Source organism: Bombina bombina, chromosome 4 (genome assembly GCF_027579735.1).
Source record: "Bombina bombina isolate aBomBom1 chromosome 4, aBomBom1.pri, whole genome shotgun sequence".
NCBI classification, from domain to species: Eukaryota; Metazoa; Chordata; class Amphibia; order Anura; family Bombinatoridae; genus Bombina; species Bombina bombina.
The window spans coordinates 1,070,342,779-1,070,364,675 of record NC_069502.1 but is presented as its reverse complement, the minus strand read 5'-3'; the positions used below and the strand labels follow the sequence as shown (position 1 = coordinate 1,070,364,675).

Below are 21,897 nucleotides of genomic sequence, written 5' to 3'. Positions count from 1 at the left end.
AAAAGAAAAAATTTGGGTTCAGTGTCCCTTTAAGCATTTTCAGTTACATCACTTTTTGTCTACATCACCAGATAAAAACCTAACAACCAGAAAAAAAACACCCTTCGAACAACTCTGTCTGATAGACAAACCACTGTGTCACACATTAGTGTGGGCAAAGCGAATACTAACAGATACAATGTACACACTCCCACCGAACTATATTCAGCGCTGGCACACTGACTTGGGCAAAGAACTTAGCGACACTGACTGGAGACTCATCATGAGAAACACTAAAAAAAATCCTCTCGCTCAGCGAAATCATTAGAAACCAACTATAAGGTTTTAACAAGATGGTATCTTACTCCAGTTAGAATCAAACGCATATATCCAAATGCCTCTGATACTTGCTGGAGAGGTTGTGGGAGGAGGGGGAACCATGATACATATCTGGTGGTCTTGTACCAAACTGAAACCTTTCTGGGCCTCCATAGAAACATACATAAACTCCATTCTTGATCAAGACGCTAGGTACCAACTTCAACCAACTGCAGCATTACTAAATTTACTTCCGAGATGCCGTTGTAAACTCCGTTTGTGCTTAATTCAGTTAGCGCTAGACTCAGCGAGATCTCTCATTGCCGCCCTATGGAAGTCCCCAACTACACCTACTCACTCTACATGGGAAAAGCTCATGGAGTAGACACTACTCCTAGAAGAGTATGGCTATTTCCAAAGAGGTGACCTAGAGACATACCAAAACATAAAATTGCATTACGCTGTACTTATTTTATTATATTCAATAAAGCTCTGTTGAAAACCAAAAAAAAATATTCTGGTGTAGACGGTCCCTTAAAGTCTTCACCCACCTCCTGGGAGGCAAAGATTAAACTGGATAATCACTGAAGTGGGAGGGATGGAATACTCTTGGAGTTTTGGGAAATCTTGACTTCCTTTTAGTGGGCTTGGAAATTATATCTCAGAAGTAATGGACTCAGACTCTCACCACATTATGAAAGTAGTGAATATGGGATATTAATACCCCACACACTAAATCTTGTTCCAACAATCCCCCAACGCAGATAGGTTTATTATTCATACTCTAGTTTCACTATATTATCGATTTTCAGTTTGTACATGTAAATTATATTCTCATTTAATACTGTTTAAAAGGGATCATTTACAATACACCCTCACTGCACTTGCTTTTAACATTTCGCCTGCCAGTGGAAGATAATTATTTCCTCTCACAGTGAAGTATAGTAAGACGTCTCTTAGTGAGGCTGCCTTCAAACAGTGATTTCATTCCTTTATTACATTTCACCTGCAATCTCAATCGCGATGCGGATACCTTTCATTATTTATTTTGTCCCCTTTTCATGTAATGTAGCTCTGAAAGTTGAACAATTTCTAATTCTCAAAAACAAAAAATGCACCCTGCTGACATATCAAGGAAAATTCTGCTACATATTGGACCCAATTGGCTTTATCAGAAAACTGCTGCAAAACCACATACTTTATACTAACTTTATGACAGTGGCTTGCCTTATTGACTGTGGACTAAGGCTCATATTGGCTCCTCCAAATAAGAAAAATGGTGGGTGGAGTTTGGCTATTGAAAAAGAATAGTAAAAAGGTGGTTAAATTTGTTTTAAAAACATTAAGACCTACAAACTATCCCTTTATCGCAATAAAGAAAATACTACTGCTAACTAACCAATGAGGATGATATGGGGTAAGCAACTATTAGTTAATGCATGAGGAAAGAGAAGCACTCTACCAGGAATGAACAGCAGCTCAGTAGCTTGTTCTTTGGCAAGTTACCACCCAGGAGCAATTAACCCAATTTTGCTTTTAACAGAGAAGAACTTTCCTAAAGTATATCAGTCTGACTCCGCCTAGTAAGGACAGTCCCCGAAATACCAGGCAATCCTCCTTTGAACAAGTAACATGACAACCCCAGACGATCGTTTCGGCCTTCATTGGGCTTCGTCAGTGAGGTGCAGCCATTTTCCTCTAAGCACATTGGGGCAAGGAGTCCCAGTCTGGCTTCCCCCATCACCCTTAGGAAGACTTCCCCAGGATGATAATACAAATGCGTTCAGAAAGAGAAGCGCTATACCAGGAACAAACATCCGCTCAGTATTATTCGTTAGTATCTGTTCTATTTAAAAATTAATTAATACATTTTACTTATATGCGAATTAAAAAGGTCTGTATGGGATAATGAACTATTTTGTTTTTAATTTAGTTTGCACATTCATGAGGAAAACAGGCCCCCAGTTAAAACTTCAACTTACCCTGTAGGTGAGGCAGGAGGGGTGTACAGTGTAAGTGCTGCAGAAAATGGCTGCTTCTTCAGTGCTTGGATAAGATTAGGTTTATATTCTGGATCAACACACCATAATGAACCTTTTCCATTCACCTACAAAATATGATGAGAAAATAAAAATATTACAACTACTCTGAAGAAAAAATGTTTACACATAATGGATTAAAACATATTCATAATATCAGGCATCTTAAGTGTTATTCTGTTCTAATGTCATTTTATGCTCAATAAAATCACACACAGACACACACATATATAATAAATAATACACACATATACACACACATGCATACATTAACAAAGACATTTTTTCATAGTAAAAAAAAACAAACTGCAGATAAGCTCAGTGGAAAGATATTTCATAGCTAAAAACCTTAAATATTCATAAAAAAATATTAATAAAACAAAAAATGTACGATTTATAAAAAGGGAGAATAGCTATTTCGTCGGCTGCTATTCATTTGGTTCCTCACAAGAATTACTCCATTACAGTAAATACAGTTATACATATATAAACATTAGTTAAAGGGACACAACACCCACATTTTTTTCTTTAATGATCCAGATAGAGCATGCAATTTCAAGCAAATTTCTAATTTACTCCCATTATCAATTTTTCTTCATTCTCTTGCTATCTTTATTTGAAAAAGCAGAAATGTAAGGTTAGAAGCCGGCCCTTGCTACCCAGGGTCCTGAACCAAAAATGGGCCAGCTCCTAAGCTTTCATTCCTGCTTTTTAAAATAAAAAACGATAGCAAGAGAATGAAGAAAAATTGATAATAGGAGTAAATTAGAAAGTTGCTTTAAATTGCATGCTCTATCTGAATCATGAAATAAAAAATGTGGGTTCAGTATCCCTTTAAATTACCCCACAGTGAAATTAGAACACTTAATAGAATAAATACATAAACAAAAAATTGAGTGGTGAATCGCCAATGTTTTGGACTTTATTTTTCTTTAAGTTATTTCTTCTTCTCTCTTAATAGTCCATCGATTGTTTGCTGATTTTGTTAAATATGGTATCTTATCCTTGGACTCAAACAAAAAGAACATGAGGGAAGTCCATGCTTATAATTTACTCCACTAATGCATTAATATCTGGACTTTCTCTTTGTTTGCCAATTCAGAATCTGAGGACAATTCAAGAATTTATGCTTTCATGGACTTTTATATCTTCTATAATAAATCCACAAATCAAGGACATTCGCTCATTAAGTTTTCTCTTGTATGTAGTCTTTTCATGTTCCTTAATAAAAATTTACTACATAAAAGACAACAAAGGGAAACTTGCTTTTTACATTTAAATAGCCCATCTGGGATTGTTTTGGTAATAATGTATAGTTTTGCTTAATTATTTATTTATTTTTTAAAAACATTGTGCTGATCTTCAGACTCCTAACCAATCCCCACAGTGTTATGTATACACAAGATTACAGACTCCTACAGGCTCCCCTTTATGTTATCTGTCTTTTCATATGTCGGGGGGGAGGGAGTGCTCTTTTTGTTTACCCAGCCCCTTTCAGTGGGTGTCTGAGACTAACTTATCAACAGTGCTAGACTAGGTGTTTCTAAGTAGGTTTTTAAAAAGTTTTATACTGGATTTTTAGATCAATATCTGTGCATATTCTTATTTATAGTAGTGTCTATTACATGCAGTTATATGAAAAATGGCGTCTACTGTCCCTTTAAGGTCCAGCAAAGAATCAGCATATATTGTACAAGAAAGTATAAAGAGCCTCCCTGATTTCTTGCTACTTACAGCTGGTAATGGCAGTAAAAGCCAAGCAAGCTGAAATTAATCAGTTTAACCAGATATGAGCTGTCGAGCAGATTTCAAAGGAACAAGATCTTGTCTATAAACAGTCCAGATTTGAGTGCACAGAAAGTACTGTTTGCAGAAAAATGCAAGTGAAGTCTGTGTTGTGTGATTATTTTATTAGGTTTATAATGCTGTTTAGCAAATGTTTTTGTTCATTTAACTTAGTTTAATTATATATTCTGTGTTGTGTGATTATTTTATTAGGTATATAATGCTGTTTAGCATTTAATGTCTTCATTTCAAAGCTTTAAAAATAATGTACTAGGTGTTACTTATGACAATTTTGAGAGGGGCCTGGAACCTCTCTCCCTCACTACCCATTGACTTACATTATAAACTGGGTTTCTATTTACAACGGTTTCGATTTACAACCATTCCTTCTGGAACCTAACCCCGGCGTAAACTGAGGGCTACCTGTAGTTTAAAAGGTTCTGTCATATTGTTTCCACCCCCTCTCTAGCCAAAAAAGAAGCAACATTTCCTTCTAAACATGTTGGATAAATTATTTAAAATAAATAAAATATCAGATTTCTTTCATTGAAAGTGATTGTTAACTTTAATAAATTACTGCCAAGTATATAAAAACAGAAATTATGCTTACCTGATAAATTTATTTCTCTTGCGATGTAGAGTCCACGGATTCATCCAATACTTGTGGGATATTCTCCTTCCCAACAGGAAGTGGCAAAGAGAGCACCCACAGAAGAGCCGTGTAAATAGATCCTCCCTTAGCTCCACCCCCCAGTCATTCGACCGAAGGTTAGGAAGAAAAAGGAGAAACTATAGGGTGCAGAGGTGACTGAAGTTTTTGAATTAAATATACTACCTGTCTTAAATAGACAGGGCGGGCCGTGGACTCGATACATCACAAGAGAAAGAAATTTATCAGGTAAGCATAAATTCTTTTTTCTCTTGCAAGATGTATCGAGTCCACGGATTCATCCAATACTTGTGGGATACCAATACCAAAGCTTTAGGACACGGATGAAGGGAGGGATAAGACAGGTACCTAAACGGAAGGCACCACTGCTTGTAGAACCTTTCTCCCAAAAATTGCCTCCAAAGAAGCAAAAGTATCAAATTTGGAAAAAGTATGAAGCGAAGACCAAGTCACCGCCTCACAAATCTGTTCAACAGAAGCCTCATTTTTAAAAGCCCATGTGGAAGCCACTGCTCTAGTAGAGTGAGCAGTAATCCTTTCAGGAGACTGCTGGCCAGCAGTCTCATAAGCCAAACGGATGATGCTTTTCATCCAAAAAGAAAGAGAGGTAGCGGTAGACTTTTGACCTCTCCTCTTTCCAGAATAGACAACAAACAAAGAAGATGTTTGACGGAAATCTTTAGTTGCTTGTAAGTAGAACTTTAAAGCACAAACCACATCAAGATTATGCAACAGACGTTCCTTCTTGGAAGAAGGATTAGGACACAGAGAAGGAACAACAATTTCCTGATTGATATTCCTATTAGAAATAACTTTAGGAAGAAATCCAGGTTTGGTACGCAAAACCACTTTATCTGCATGGAAAACAAGATAAGGTGAGTCACACTGTAAAGCAGATAACTCTGAAACTCTTCGAGACGAAAAGATAGCTACTAAAAACAGAACTTTCCAAGATAGAAGGTTAATATCTATGGAATGCATAGGTTCAAACGGAACCCCTTGAAGAACTTTAAGAACTAAATTTAAGCTCCATGGCGGAGCAACGGATTTAAACACAGGCTTGATTCTAACTAAAGCCTGACAAAACGCCTGAACGTCTGGAACATCTGCCAGACGCTTGTGTAAAAGAATAGACAAAGCAGATAACTGTCCCTTTAAGGAGCTAGCTGATAATCCCTTCTCCAATCCTTCTTGGAGAAAAGACAATATCCTAGGAATCCTAATCTTACTCCATGAGTAACCCTTGGATTCACACCAATAAAGATATTTTCGCCATATCTTATGATAAATTTTCCTAGTGACAGGTTTTCTAGCCTGAATCAGGGTATCAATGACCGACTTAAAGTTAACAATCAATTTAAATTATATATTTTTTTCTATTCAAATAGGATTTTTAATTACTAGAAGCACATTAAAGCTTCCATAAACCATGCTATCACTTTTCAGCATGGGATGGCAAATTTTTAGAATTAACTGCTTGAAGGGTTTTAGGGTTGCCAGATGTCCTTCATATGATCACAGCTAAGACTTAATCATTTAATAATGTCCATGATTTCTAAATAAAACAACTGGACCTCAAGTTGAAAAACTAGACTGTCCAGTGTAATACTCATCAGGATCCAAATATCCAGGAGTATATGAGTGAACAGGTCTAATGGGAACTTTAGTGAAAATACAAAGTGATAATTAAATAGGCAAATTGTTTTATAACTCAGTAGCTTTCGTGCTGCATTAATTCAGAACATCAGAAGAGACCAGAGAATTTACATGCTCAACAACACAAAAGTCAGGAAAATTAGAACTAAAATAATGTACCCTTTTGGCCACATCACACAGGAAATCATATGAGACAAGTAAGTCAATTAGATCACTGTCATAAAGCCCAACATGACCAACACTACTTTAAAAAGAAGTAAATACATTGATCATAATCCTGTGTTTTACATGAATCAACCAAATCCTACAGAACACTATCTTAACAGTTAACAGTATTGACAATGCAAACAATATTCAAACAAAACAATATTCTACTTCAGAGGAGTCTACAAATCAAATGAAGGCTGACATTGCAATTACATTTTTAAATTTAAAGAACCAGATTTGACAGAATCATCTAAATCAACAAATGCACAACTAGCTCTTTATTGCCCTCTAATGTTCTGCAGTGAATTAGACAGTGGATTAGATGGTTGATCAAAAACAACACATTAGTTGCCTCAACACATGCAGCCGTTATGCAGCCCCTTAAACTTAAAGGGACTGTAAACACAGTGTAATTACGAGACATTTCTGTTGCCTTTCTATAGAATAACATATCATACAAATCTAAAAGTTTTAAAAACAAAATAGCATCCTTTTTACTGCAATAGTTTGTCAATAGCCAAAATCCACCCACACACACACACCATTTGCCTTACTCTGGTGACTATAGGAGGAGGAGGCAAAGACACCCCAGCCAAAGGCTTAAATATCCCTCCCACTTCCTCCTTACCCCAGTCATTCTTTGCCTTTTGTCACGTTAGGAGGTGGCAGAGAAGTGTCAGAAGATTCAGAAAGCCTTGAAAAAGGGTATCTGCCCTTCGAGATTGGACAGATAGCTCAGCATGCTAAGGAACTGTGGCTGAGCTCTATAGCAACCTAAGGGTTGCAGGTTCGATCCCCGGCAAGGTCCACTCAGCCTTTCATCCTACCGAGGTCGATAAAATGAGCAGCGCCTTGAGACCCTTACGGGTGATTAGCCGCGCTTTACAAGTACCCAATACATACATACTATAAAAAATGGTCAGTTGCAAGTTAGTATAAAGTGAATTATTGTGTAAATGTTATCAGCTAAAACCAAAATTAGAGTTAGCCATAAAAAATTGAGTGAAATATCCACAATTTCCAGAGTTAAATTACATGAATGGAGGCAAAATAAATAATGAAAGTATACTGAAGTTATTTTGCTACACAAAACTAAACATTTTATATTTAAATCTCAAGGTGTTTACTGTCCCTTTAACAAATGCATCAGCAATTTAGCCCCCTGATTACCCTCTTACTTGTCTCATGTCAACTCATCCACATACAGTAATACCCAAATTATAGTAATGTGTACAGGGAATTTAAAAAGGGACATTAAAAAACTTTGAGATGGCGATTTAAAATTATGAATCTTATATATAGAGAGAAGCCTCTTTTAGACGTGTGTGTGTGTGTGTGTGTGTGTTTGTGTGTGTGTGTATATATCCATATATATATACAAGTAGTGATATTGCATCACACAGAAAAATGTAACATTGCACAAGAGGATTCTCGTGCAATTATACCTCCCTGCTCCGGCGCAACCAATTGCACTAAAGCAGGGAATGTCAATCACCCCAAACAATCGATTGTCGGGGTGATTAATCTCACCACCTCTGAGGTTGCAGAGAGGAATAATAAAAAAAAAAAAAAAGCGATTTCTGATAAATATGTGGCAGCAGGCTCGCTTATGTAAACCTTCTCCACAAAGCAAAAAACATAATTTATGCTTACCTGATAAATTCCTTTCTTCTGTTGTGTGATCAGTCCACGGGTCATCATTACTTCTGGGATATTATCTGTTCCCCTACAGGAAGTGCAAGAGGATTCACCCAGCAGAGTTGCTATATAGCTCCTCCCCTCTACGTCACCTCCAGTCATTCGACCAAAGACCAACGAGAAAGGAGAAGCCAAGGGTGTAGTGGTGACTGGATTATAATTTAAAAAATATTTACCTGCCTTAAAAAACAGGGCGGGCCGTGGACTGATCACACAACAGAAGAAAGGAATTTATCAGGTAAGCATAAATTATGTTTTCTTCTGTTATGTGTGATCAGTCCACGGGTCATCATTACTTCTGGGATACCAATACCAAAGCAAAAGTACACGGATGACGGGAGGGATAGGCAGGCTCATTATACAGAAGGAACCACTGCCTGAAGAACCTTTCTCCCAAAAATAGCCTCCGAAGAAGCAAAAGTGTCAAATTTGTAAAATTTGGAAAAAGTATGAAGCGAAGACCAAGTTGCAGCCTTGCAAATCTGTTCAACAGAGGCCTCATTCTTAAAGGCCCAAGTGGAAGCCACAGCTCTAGTAGAATGAGCTGTAATTCTTTCAGGAGGCTGCTGTCCAGCAGTCTCATAGGCTAAACGAATTATGCTACGAAGCCAGAAGGAGAGAGAGGTAGCCGAAGCCTTATGACCTCTCCTCTGACCAGAGTACACGACAAACAGGGAAGACGTTTGTCGAAAATCCTTAGTTGCCTGCAAGTAGAACTTGAGGGCACGAACTACATCCAGATTGTGTAGAAGACGTTCCTTCTTTGAAGAAGGATTTGGACACAAGGATGGAACAACAATCTCTTGATTGATATTCCTGTTAGTGACTACCTTAGGTAAGAACCCAGGTTTAGTACGCAGAACTACCTTGTCTGAGTGAAAGATCAGATAAGGAGAATCACAATGTAAGGCTGATAACTCAGAGACTCTTCGAGCCGAGGAAATAGCCATTAAAAATAGAACTTTCCAAGATAACAATTTTATATCAATGGAATGAAGGGGTTCAAACGGAACACCCTGTAAAACGTTAAGAACTAAGTTTAAACTCCATGGCGGAGCAACAGTTTTAAACACAGGCTTGATCCTAGCTAAAGCCTGACAAAAGGCCTGGACGTCTGGATTTTCTGACAGACGCCTGTGAAACAAGATGGACAGAGCTGAGATCTGTCCCTTTAATGAGCTAGCCGATAAACCCTTCTTGTAGAAAAGACAATATCCTAGGAATCCTAACCTTACTCCAGGAGTAATCTTTGGATTCACACCAGTATAGGTATTTACGCCATATCTTATGGTAAATCCTTCTGGTAACAGGCTTCCTAGCCTGTATCAGGGTATCAATAACCGACTCAGAAAAACCACGTTTTGATAAAATCAAGCGTTCAATTTCCAAGCAGTCAGCTTCAGAGAAGTTAGATTTTGATGTTTGAATGGACCCTGAATCAGAAGGTCCTGTCTTAGAGGTAGAGACCAAGGCGGACAGGATGACATGTCCACTAGATCTGCATACCAAGTCCTGCGTGGCCATGCAGGCGCTATTAGAATCACTGATGCTCTCTCCTGTTTGATCTTGGCAATCAATCGAGGAAGCAGCGGGAAGGGTGGAAACACATAAGCCATCCTGAAGTTCCAAGGTGCTGTCAAAGCATCTATCAGAACCGCTCCCGGATCCCTGGATCTGGATCCGTAGCGAGGAAGTTTGGCGTTCTGGCGAGACGCCATGAGATCTATCTCTGGTTTGCCCCAACGTCGAAGTATTTGGGCAAAGACCTCCGGATGAAGTTCCCACTCCCCCGGATGAAAAGTCTGGCGACTCAAGAAATCCGCCTCCCAGTTCTCCACTCCCGGGATGTGGATTGCTGACAGGTGGCAAGAGTGAGACTCTGCCCAGCAAATTATCTTTGATACTTCCATCATTGCTAGGGAGCTTCTTGTCCCTCCCTGATGGTTGATGTAAGCTACAGTCGTGATGTTGTCCGACTGAAACCTGATGAACCCCCGAGTTTTTAACTGGGGCCAAGCTAGAAGGGCATTGAGAACTGCTCTCAATTCCAGAATGTTTATTGGCAGGAGACTTTCCTCCTGACTCCATTGTCCCTGAGCCTTCAGAGAATTCCAGACAGCGCCCCAACCTAGTAGGCTGGCGTCTGTTGTTACAATTGTCCAGTCCGGCCTGCTGAATGGCATCCCCCTGGACAGATGTGGCCGAGAAAGCCACCATAGAAGAGAGTTTCTGGTCTCTTGATCCAGATTCAGAGTGGGGGACAAATCTGAGTAATCCCCATTCCACTGACTCAGCATGCACAATTGCAGCGGTCTGAGATGTAGGCGTGCAAAGGGTACTATGTCCATTGCTGCTACCATTAAGCCGATCACCTCCATGCATTGAGCTACTGACGGGAGTTGAATGGAATGAAGGACACGGCATGCATTTAGAAGCTTTGTTAATCTGTCTTCTGTCAGATAAATCTTCATTTCTACAGAATCTATAAGAGTCCCCAGGAATGGAACTCTTGTGAGAGGAAAGAGAGAACTCTTCTTTTCGTTCACTTTCCATCCATGCGACCTTAGAAATGCCAGAACTAACTCTGTATGAGACTTGGCAGTTTGAAAGCTTGAAGCTTGTATCAGAATGTCGTCTAGGTACGGAGCTACCGAAATTCCTCGCGGTCTTAGTACCGCCAGAAGGGCACCCAGAACCTTTGTGAAGATTCTTGGAGCCGTAGCCAATCCGAATGGAAGGGCTACAAACTGGTAATGCCTGTTTAAGAAGGCAAACCTTAGATACCGGTAATGATCTTTGTGAATCGGTATGTGAAGGTAAGCATCCTTTAAATCCACTGTGGTCATGTACTGACCCTTTTGGATCATGGGTAAGATAGTCCGAATAGTTTCCATTTTGAACGATGGAACTCTTAGGAATTTGTTTAGGATCTTTAAATCCAAGATTGGCCTGAAAGTTCCCTCTTTTTTGGGAACCACAAACAGGTTTGAGTAAAACCCTTGTCCTTGTTCCGACCGCGGAACCGGATGGATCACTCCCATTAATAATAGATCTTGTACACAGCGTAGAAACGCGTCTTTCTTTATTTGGTTTGTTGACAACCTTGACAGATGAAATCTCCCTCTTGGGGGAGAGAATTTGAAGTCTAGAAGGTATCCCTGAGATATGATCTCTAGCGCCCAGGGATCCTGGACATCTCTTGCCCAAGCCTGGGCGAAGAGAGAGAGTCTGCCCCCCACTAGATCCGGTCCCGGATCGGGGGCCCTCGGTTCATGCTGTCTTAGGGGCAGCAGCAGGTTTCCTGGCCTGCTTGCCCTTATTCCAGGACTGGTTAGGTTTCCAGCCTTGTCTGTAACGAGCAACAGCTCCTTCCTGTTTTGGTGCAGTGGAAGTTGATGCTGTTCCTGATTTGAAATTCCGAAAGGGACGAAAATTAGACTGTCTAGCCTTAGCTTTGGCTTTGTCTTGAGGTAGAGCGTGGCCCTTACCTCCTGTAATGTCAGCAATAATTTCTTTCAAACCGGGCCCAAATAAAGTTTGCCCCTTGAAAGGTATATTAAGTAATTTGGACTTAGAAGTTACATCAGCCGACCAGGATTTTAGCCACAGCGCCCTACGTGCCTGAATGGCGAATCCTGAATTCTTAGCCGTAAGTTTGGTTAAATGTACTACGGCCTCCGAAATGAATGAATTAGCTAGTTTAAGGACTCTAAGCCTGTCCGTAATGTCGTCCAGCGTAGCTGAACTAAGGTTCTCTTCCAGAGACTCAATCCAAAATGCTGCCGCAGCCGTAATCGGCGCGATGCATGCAAGGGGTTGTAATATAAAACCTTGTTGAACAAACATTTTCTTAAGGTAACCCTCTAATTTTTTATCCATAGGATCTGAAAAAGCACAGCTATCCTCCACCGGGATAGTGGTGCGCTTAGCTAAAGTAGAAACTGCTCCCTCCACCTTAGGGACCGTTTGCCATAAGTCCCGTGTGGTGGCGTCTATTGGAAACATCTTTCTAAATATTGGAGGGGGTGAGAACGGCACACCGGGTCTATCCCACTCCTTAGTAACAATTTCAGTTAATCTCTTAGGTATAGGAAAAACGTCAGTACTCGCCGGTACCGCAAAGTATTTATCCAACCTACACATTTTCTCTGGTATTGCAACAGTGTTACAATCGTTAAGAGCCGCTAAGACCTCCCCTAGTAATACACGGAGGTTTTCCAATTTAAATTTAAAATTTGAAATATCTGAATCCAATCTGCTTGGATCAGAACCGTCACCTACAGAATGAAGCTCTCCGTCCTCATGCTCTGCAAGCTGTGACGCAGTATCAGACATGGCCCTAGAATTATCAGCGCACTCTGTTCTCACCCCAGAGTGATCACGCTTGCCTCTTAGTTCTGGTAATTTAGCCAAAACTTCAGTCATGACAGTAGCCATATCTTGTAATGTTATCTGTAATGGCTGCCCAGATGTACTAGGCGCCATAATATCACGCACCTCCCGGGCGGGAGATGCAGGTACTGACACGTGAGGCGAGTTAGTCGGCATAACTCTCCCCTCGCTGTTTGGTGAAATTTGTTCAATTTGTACAGATTGGCTTTTATTTAAAGTAGCATCAATACAGTTAGTACATAAATTTCTATTGGGCTCCACCTTGGCATTGGAACAAATGACACAGGTATCTTCCTCTGAATCAGACATGTTTAACACACTAGCAATAAACATGCAACTCGGTTACAATCTTATTTAACAAAAACGTACTGTGCCTCAAGAAGCACTAAACGATTAAATGACAGTTGAAATAATGAACTGAAAAACAGTTATAGCATCACTCTTTAAAAACAACACAACTTTTTAGCAAAGGTTTGTTCCCATTAGTAAAGTAACACTAATTAAATTTTAAACATAAAAATTACAGAGCAACGTTTTAAATCACAGTCACTATATAAGTCTCACAGCTCTGCTGAGAGAATCTACCTCCCTTCAAAGAAGTTTGAAGACCCCTGAGTTCTGTTAGAGATGAACCGGATCATGCAGAAAATACAACAGTAACTGACTGGAAATTTTTGATGCGTAGCAAAGAGCGCCAAAAACGGCCCCTCCCTCTCACACACAGCAGTGAGAGAGAAACGAAACTGTCATAATTAAAACAAGCAAACTGCCAAGTGGAAAAATAATGCCCAAATATTTATTCACTCAGTACCTCATTAATGCAAACGATTCTACATTCCAGCAAAAACGTTTAACATAAAAAATACCTATTAAAAGGTTTAATGTACTTTTACAGAGTAATTCCGGTGAAATACCATCCCCAGAATACTAAAGTGTAGAGTATACATACATGTTCATTATAACGGTATGGCAGGATTTTCTCATCAATTCCATTCAGAAAATAAAAACTGCTACATACCTCAATGCAGATTCAACTGCCCGCTGTCCCCTGATCTGAAGTTTTTACCTCCCTCAGATGGCCGAGAAACAGCAGTATGATCTTAACTACTCCGGTTAAAATCATAAGAAAAACTCTGGTAGATTCTTCTTCAAACTCTGCCAGAGAGGTAATAACACGCTCCGGTGCTATTGTAAAATAACAAACTTTTGATTGAAGTTCTAAAAACTAAGTATAATCACCATAGTCCTCTCACACCTCCTATCTAGTCTTTGGGTGCAAGAGAATGACTGGGGGTGACGTAGAGGGGAGGAGCTATATAGCAACTCTGCTGGGTGAATCCTCTTGCACTTCCTGTAGGGGAACAGATAATATCCCAGAAGTAATGATGACCCGTGGACTGATCACACATAACAGAAGAAAAAGCTTTGAATGCAGCTCAATAAATTTAGCCCTAAGGGACAGATACTATAATAAGGTTTGCAATACACGTAGTATAATATCATTATCGGCAGTATTGCTGTTATTAGTCAATCAAGAAAATTAACTGCAATGATAGATAGATATATATATATATATATATATATATATATATATATATATATATATATATATATATATATATATATTAAATTATATTCTACTGTTCATTACTTCTTTTGGTAAACTCCTGAAATTTGGTGTATTTTAGCAACAGAAGACCTGGTTTTCATTTTAATCTCAGACACAGAAGGTTACGCTCCTCCAGTGAGGAAGAACACGGGCTGGTCTCACATTACTAGAAGCTCAAGAAAAGAGCCAGCAGAAGGAAGTGCTACCATGACAACCCAAACCAGACTGTTACATGAGAGCATAGTTAGACTTGTGACTGTATTGTAACCATTTGTCTTCTGATATTGGAAGAACAGGGAAGATTTCATTGTAACTGTTAAATCTTTGAAAAGACAAACCAAAAAGTGTTTATCCACACTTTAATATAACATGCTTCATTCAGAATAACTGCTGAACATTTCAATATGACAGTGCTTTGTTTTATGGTGGCTACCTTTATTTGAAAAAAGTATTCTTGTCACAGCAATTTGCATAAGAAAATTAAAGTGACGGAGCACTAGTTACTGCTGATTTAATACCACAAGGCACTGCCAAAAAGATTTCTTCAAATTTAATTAAAATGACCAGCCGGTTCTACAAATATTCTATTTTCCACACTGGTCCTTTATATATATATATCCGTTTTTCCTCATGTAGCAAAATCTCTTTTTAAACAGTTCTCTTAGCTCATTACAGAATTCAGTTGGTAAAGCTCTGCATTTTATACTGGGCACCGCCATCTTGAAGCTCACTTAATGTTTCATCCTGTGACAGAAGCAGTGCACTTTCACAGATGTTTGCTGTCACTGCCTTTATGACAGCTGTACCTTTTACTTCTGTTTAGCTCACATAATAAAGAACAGAAGAGATACATTTTTGCATTTTTTAGCACAGTTTAAAAAAAGTTACATAACAAATAAAGTCATGAGAAAAAGAAAGTACACCCTCTTTGAAGTCTATGGTTTTACGCATCAGGACATAACAGTCATCTAGTCCTTAGCAGGTCTTAATTAGGTAAATATAACCTCAGATGAACAACACATTACACTGTCTCATGATTTAACAAAAATAAAGCCAAAATGGAGAAGCCATAATCGAAAAACGAAGTACATCCTTTCTGCTTCCAAAGGAATTAACAGGCTTAGTAGCAGCCAGGTGCTGCTAATCAAATGCCCTTGAGTAATAGATCCTCAGCAAAAAGCTGACGTTTTAGCAGTTTGCTGGTCTGGAGCATTCAGGTGTGTGTTAACACAATGCCAAGAAGGAAAGACATCAGCAATGATCTTAGAGAAGCAATTGTTGCTGCCCATCAATCTGGGAAGGGTTATAAGGCCATTTCCAAACAATTTAAAGTCCATCATTCTACAGTGAGGCACATGATTATTCACAAATGGAAAACATTCAAGACATTTGCCAATTTTCCCAGGAGTGGACATACCAGCAAATTCACCCCAAGGTCAGACCGTGCAATGCCAAGAGAAATTGTAAGAAAAAACCATGAGTTACATCTCAGAATCTACAGGTCTTAACTAGCATGTTAAATGTTAAAGTCCATGACAGTACAATTAGAAAAAGACTGAACAAGTATTATTTGTAAGGAAGGGTTCCCAGGAGAAAGCCTCTTCTCTCTAAAAAGAACATGACAGCACGGCTTAAGTTTGCAAAGGTTCATCTGAACAAACCACAAGACTTCTGGAACAATGTCCTTTGGACAGATGAGACCAAAGTGGAGATGTTTGGCCATAATGCACAGCACCACGTTTGGCAAAAACCAAAACACAGCTTATCAGCAGAAACACCTCATAGCAACTGTCAAGCACGGTGGTGGAGGTGTGATGATTTGGGCTTGTTTTTCAGCCACAGGCCCTGGGCACCTTGCAGTTATTGAGTCAAACCATAAACTCCTCTGTATACAAAAGTATTCTCGAGTCAAATGTGAGGCCATCTGTCTGACAACTAAAGCTTGGCCGAAATTGGGTCATGCAACAGGACAATGATACCAAGCACACCATCAAATCTACAACAGAATGGCTGAAAAAGAAAATAATCAAGTTGTTGCTGTGGCCCAGTCAAAATCCAGACCTCAACCCAATTGAAATGCTGTGGCGGGACCTAAAAGGGACATAAAACAAGTTGGGATAGAGACAAAATATAATATATACTTTACCTGAAAATTTATACTGCAGTGCCTTTAATTTAAGTTTCTGAATTGTAAAGATTTAACTCCCCCACACAATACCTTCTATGAGATATAGATATATAGATATATATACATACATACATTAGAGCTGCGCATCTTCACCTGTCTCACGATTCGATTCGATTACGATTATCATCGTAACGATTCGATACGATTCGATTCTACGATGCATCGCGATGCATCACGATTACTGCACTATTTCTGCCCAATTTTTAAATTTTTCAGAAAAAAAAATTCAAGAAGTCAAAGTATTGAAATAAACTCTTTTTTTATTTTATTAGCTCAAAAAAGGACACTCTTCCTGTGGCAAAGTCTGAACACAGCAGACAACAACAGTTTATAGAACAGTAAATACTAAATGGCAATTGTTGTATTGGTTTGGAAACAATATTATGGCATCAAACTGTAGTTACAGAGTACGTAGTGTAAAAAGTGCAGTGCTCACAGTGTACTTCTTCAGTAAAAGAAAATATTTAAATGTATATATTATATATTAGTAAGTAGTACACTATACACTTGTAAAGAAACATGAACAACAAATAAATGTCTAACCTATCTATGTTGGTTTTAATTTAATTTCTTTACTTACTTAGTAATAATAATATAATAGACATTAAATTAAAACCCAAATAGATAGGTTAAGCTTAAGTTACCACCATAATACCTTATTTGTGTGAAAATTGTCCTCAGAAAACAAAACATAAATCCCTTATAGGTACAAAATTACAGGTGCAGTCCACTGTGCCTTCATGACTGTCAATTTGTGGCAAACAAACATCACGTGAAGAATCTGGAACACAACACACAGCACAGAGTGTGCACACAACACACATGTGATTGTGACATATACAATTAGTTTACACAGTTACAGACTTACAATAGTACTAGAGACAGAGAGAGACATTTAAAACAAGTAGCATTGAACTGAACTACTATAACTACAGTTTCTTCTTGATGATTATATTATCTTTATGGGATCACAAATATAATTAGTTAGTTATTAGTTACTGTTAAAGCAGTACTACACACAACTGAATAGTGACTGAGTCTGTCACTGAACAGTACACAGCAGTCACACACAAACAAACAATACATAAAAAAGGACACAGACATCAAGGAGTAAATCATGGTGAAGAAAGGGTGGCACGCCACTCACCTGAGGTGTGTGTGCTTTATTTTTGTATTGTGCTGTTGTGTGTGGCACTGTGTGTGTGCTGTACTGTCTGTAGTGCACAGTATATTTGTGATCCAATAAAGATTTACTCAAGGTTTACTCAAGGCTTTTCCTTCCCCTATAGTGGGGTTTGGCTTCAGTCTCACTCTCTGCATAGTGCACTCATAGACAGTTAGACAGTCACACTCACTAGACACTCAGACACTAGAGACACAGTGGGACACACACACAAACAAAAACATTCAATGGCACCACAGTCAGCCACAGTCACACTCACACTCATAGACACTTAGACAGTGACACTGGGACAGACACACAATCACATACAAACAAAAAAATTCAAAGGCAGTTAATACACTCATCTCACACACACTCATAGAGAATGAGATACATACAAACTTTTCAAACTGGCACTCACTCACAGACACACTCACACACTCATAAAGAGACAGTTAGACACTGCAGTACACACATTGTTATTGTTAACTGGTTGGTTATATTCGGTTAACCCCTACAGATCTGCCTGGGAGTGGGTGGGATGGCATTTGGGATTGGGATCATAAACAAAAACATATGATATCTTTCTTAAAGGGTCTATTTAAAATAGACAATTTTTTAGTGTGAATGAATAATATTAATAATCCCTTATGCAGTGTGCACTATGCACTCACTGCATTGCAAACAATACAGGGGTGTGCTGTAACAATAGCACAACATCTACAAAACAGAGCACTTCCTGATTGGCAAACATCACAGTAACACTAGAAGTAGTAATAGACATTATACAAGAAGTAGCATTGAACTACTAGATTTACTAACTTTGATTATCAATATCTTTATGGGATCACAAATATATTGTTACACAACACACACACAGTCACAGTCACACACAGTCAAACAATACCAAAAAAAACACACATCATAAAAAGAGTGAATCATGGTGAAGGGTGACACTGACACGCACACATGAGGTGTGTGCAGTTGTGTGTTGTTTCTTTTGTATTGTGTGTGTGTGTGTGTGACTGTGACAGAGTGACGTGGTCGGTCGTGTCGTGTAGTGTACTAGTATATTTTGTGATCCAACAAAGATTTACTCAAGGTTTTAAGCTTCATTTTTCAAAAAGCTATAAGCTATATAACAGTAACAAATATAAAATAACTTAACAGTAGTCTGCACTGGGCAGTGGGGCACACAGCACTTTCTTCTGGATGTGCCAAAAAACATTAAATATTAATATTATAAACCTGAATCACTACTCAGAATTATGGAATATGTAGGTTTTTCTGTAAGAACACTAGTTGATCCACATGCTCTGGTTTGAGGGTGCTTCTTTTAGCCGTTACCACATCTCCTGCAGTGGAGAAAACCCGCTCTGCAGACACGCTTGTACCTGGGATACACAAGTATCGCTTTGACAAATGAGAGAGGAGGGGAAATATGACCTCATGTACATGCCACCATTTCAAAGGGTCTTCAGTGAGAGGCAGAGATGGGGCTTTACAATATTTCTCTATTTCCTCTTCAGCCTTGGCATAGGGGGTCTTGGGTTCTATTGTACCTTCAGTGTCAGTGAAAGACTGTCCCAGCAAAGTCATGAGAAGCGATGTGGACTTTCTTTTGGGAGGAGAAGGGTTATCCTCCTCGATGGCTGATTCTTCTTCCAGAGTTTCTTTTCCCTCAGGCAGTGGCACTTCATCCACGTTTGTCCTCCTAGATGTAACTGTACTAGTACACTCAATCTGTGTTTGAACAAAAGAATAGAAAAAATAGCATTCATTATTACCTCGAGCAGCCAGCCAGCTAATGCTATGTGTGTGCTCAGAGAGACAGTAATGCATAAATAAATGCATACAACAGCTCACATCTATTCAAGAAACATGATGCAATTAAAATTACCTCCAAGGATGCAGCCTCCTCAGTCACTCCTCTGTATATCTCCAATCTCTCCTCCTCTGTGAGAATAAAAGGCAGTCCCTTAAAACGAGGATCCAGGGCAGAGGCTGTATAAAGTATCTTCTTCTCTGCCTCACTGCTGTACCTCTTCAGGAGATCTGTTTTGATGGCATTCTTGATCTCATGGATCATGGGTGTGTCTCCCATGGTGTCTGTCATGTTCTGGAGCAGTTGTGCATTTAGAGGGGCAATGAGAGAAACAGTTGGATTGCGCTCTTCTGACATCAGTGTGGTTGCATCTTTCATTGGCTTTAATGCACTCACAGCATCCTCTGCATTTGACACATCTGTTTCGTTGAGAGTGCAGAGATCTGACTCACTTTTTCTGACTTCTGGAGACAACAATGTGGCACAGATTGCAGGTTGCTGTTCTAGGAACCTCTCGACCATGTCATATGAGCTGTTCCACCTTGTTGTCACATCAGTTATTAGCTTATGATTCTTCAGGCCAAGACATTTCTGTTTTTCTTTCAGACAGTGGTTTGCTGTAGTGCTGCGGTGAAAAAATGTTGATATTCGTCGCACTCTGCCTAAAAGCCTGGAGAGCGTGGCCACTTTCAGCGCCCGCTGGGATGCGAGATTCAGTGTATGGGCGAAGCATTTTACATGAGGGAATTTTCCAACTTGAGCAGCAACAATCATGTTCGAAGCATTGTCGGTCACAAGCACTACAGATTTATCGGACAGCTGCCATTCTTCCACGACACGAGACAGTAGCTCCGCCAGATGAGAACCCGTGTGAGACTCATAAACTGCTCTCGTTTGCAGCACATGCGACAAGATCTTCCAGTCCTTGCTAATGTAATGTGCAGTTACTGTTACATAAGACTCCGTCGTGACTGAAGTCCATGAATCACACGTTAGTGCGACTCGACTGGCTTGGCTCATTGATGCAATTACCTGAGCTTTTGTTTCTTGGTAGAGTGCAGGTATAACGTTTTCTGTTAAGTGATTGCGTGACGGGATCTTATAACGTGGCTCTAGTGTCTTCAACAGGTTGCGAAACCCAAGGTTTTCCACAACAGAGTAAGGCCGTAGGTCCTTCGCTATGAAAGTTGCCACAGCTTTGGTTATTCTCTTCCCTTTTTCAGAGTTGGGTGGCAAAGTTGACAGCATTGCATCAATTCTTGGCTGATGAGCTTCAGCTAGTCTTGTTATTTCCTTGGCAGTGGCACTGGCGACAGCGGCAGGGGTTAGCATCTCAGAGTGAAAACGTCTAACGTGATTTCTCAAGTTAGTAGTATTCCCTAGGTATTTAATTTTTGTGTGACAGGCTTTACAAACCGCGTGTGTCTTGTCCAATTCGTGCTTTCCAGTATGTTCATAAAATCCAAAATGTGCCCAGATGCTTGCTTTTAAAATGCTAGGTGCATTTTTTATCTCTCTATCTTTTTTGTCTCCCTCTGTCATTTTAGCATGACATGTACATATGTGACGGATGATGTTGTTGTCAACGTCAAACTCTGTCAGTGTTAAAAAAAAAAGAAAATACACTAAGTTCCAGTTGTCAAAATGTCAAGCCGCAAATGTAAAATCAACAAGTACTAGTAACTTCAACTACTTTGCCAATGCCATACATTTTGCGAACATAAATTTTAAAACAAATTGCATTGTGATAATTGCAGGGGACATCACTCACTCACTGACACAGTTACTGTAATATATTACACACTTAAAGGTGCAAAAACCCAAACATTTACTTTCATGATTCAGATAGAGAATACAATTTTAAATAAACATCATAACTAACTCTTCTATTATTTAATTTGCTTCATACTTCTCAGATATCGTTTGTTGATGACATATTAGCAATGCATTGCACAGCACACACATTACTTACTAAGTATATAATACTTTGTGCACAAGGAGGAGGCTATGCATTTCAACAAAGGATAAGCAAATTATATAATAGGGAAAGTTGTTTAAAATTGCATGCACTTTCTTGAATTAATATATTATTAAAATATTAGAACTTCAGACCAGGCCATCCATCCATGTGAAAAACATGTAGATATAGATACAGATTAGACTAATAGAGACATTATTAGACAATAATAGTATACTATATTTATTTATAATACATTTTTTATATATGCAATATTATTCAATAATGCAGCAATTAATTATGCAGCAGCCTGAGCCTCAGTCAGCTCAGCATACTACGTTAAGTAAATAAGGCAAGTATTTAATTGTTACCCCTTATTGTGTAATAAATGTGATTGTGTACCCCTTATTGA

The 21,897-nt window shown here is 39.0% G+C and overlaps 1 protein-coding gene across 3 annotated transcripts in view; it reads right to left on the bottom strand.

Annotated features, from left to right (window-relative positions):
* FOXN2 (forkhead box N2) overlaps positions 1-21,897 on the bottom strand; it is a 156,991-nt gene that overhangs the window by 90,819 nt on the left and 44,275 nt on the right. For all 3 annotated transcript variants that reach the window (XM_053712218.1, XM_053712219.1, XM_053712220.1), the window contains exon 3: positions 2,280-2,404. In XM_053712218.1, the coding sequence (XP_053568193.1) occupies positions 2,280-2,404 (125 nt within the window). The remainder of the gene's footprint in view (positions 1-2,279; positions 2,405-21,897) is intronic.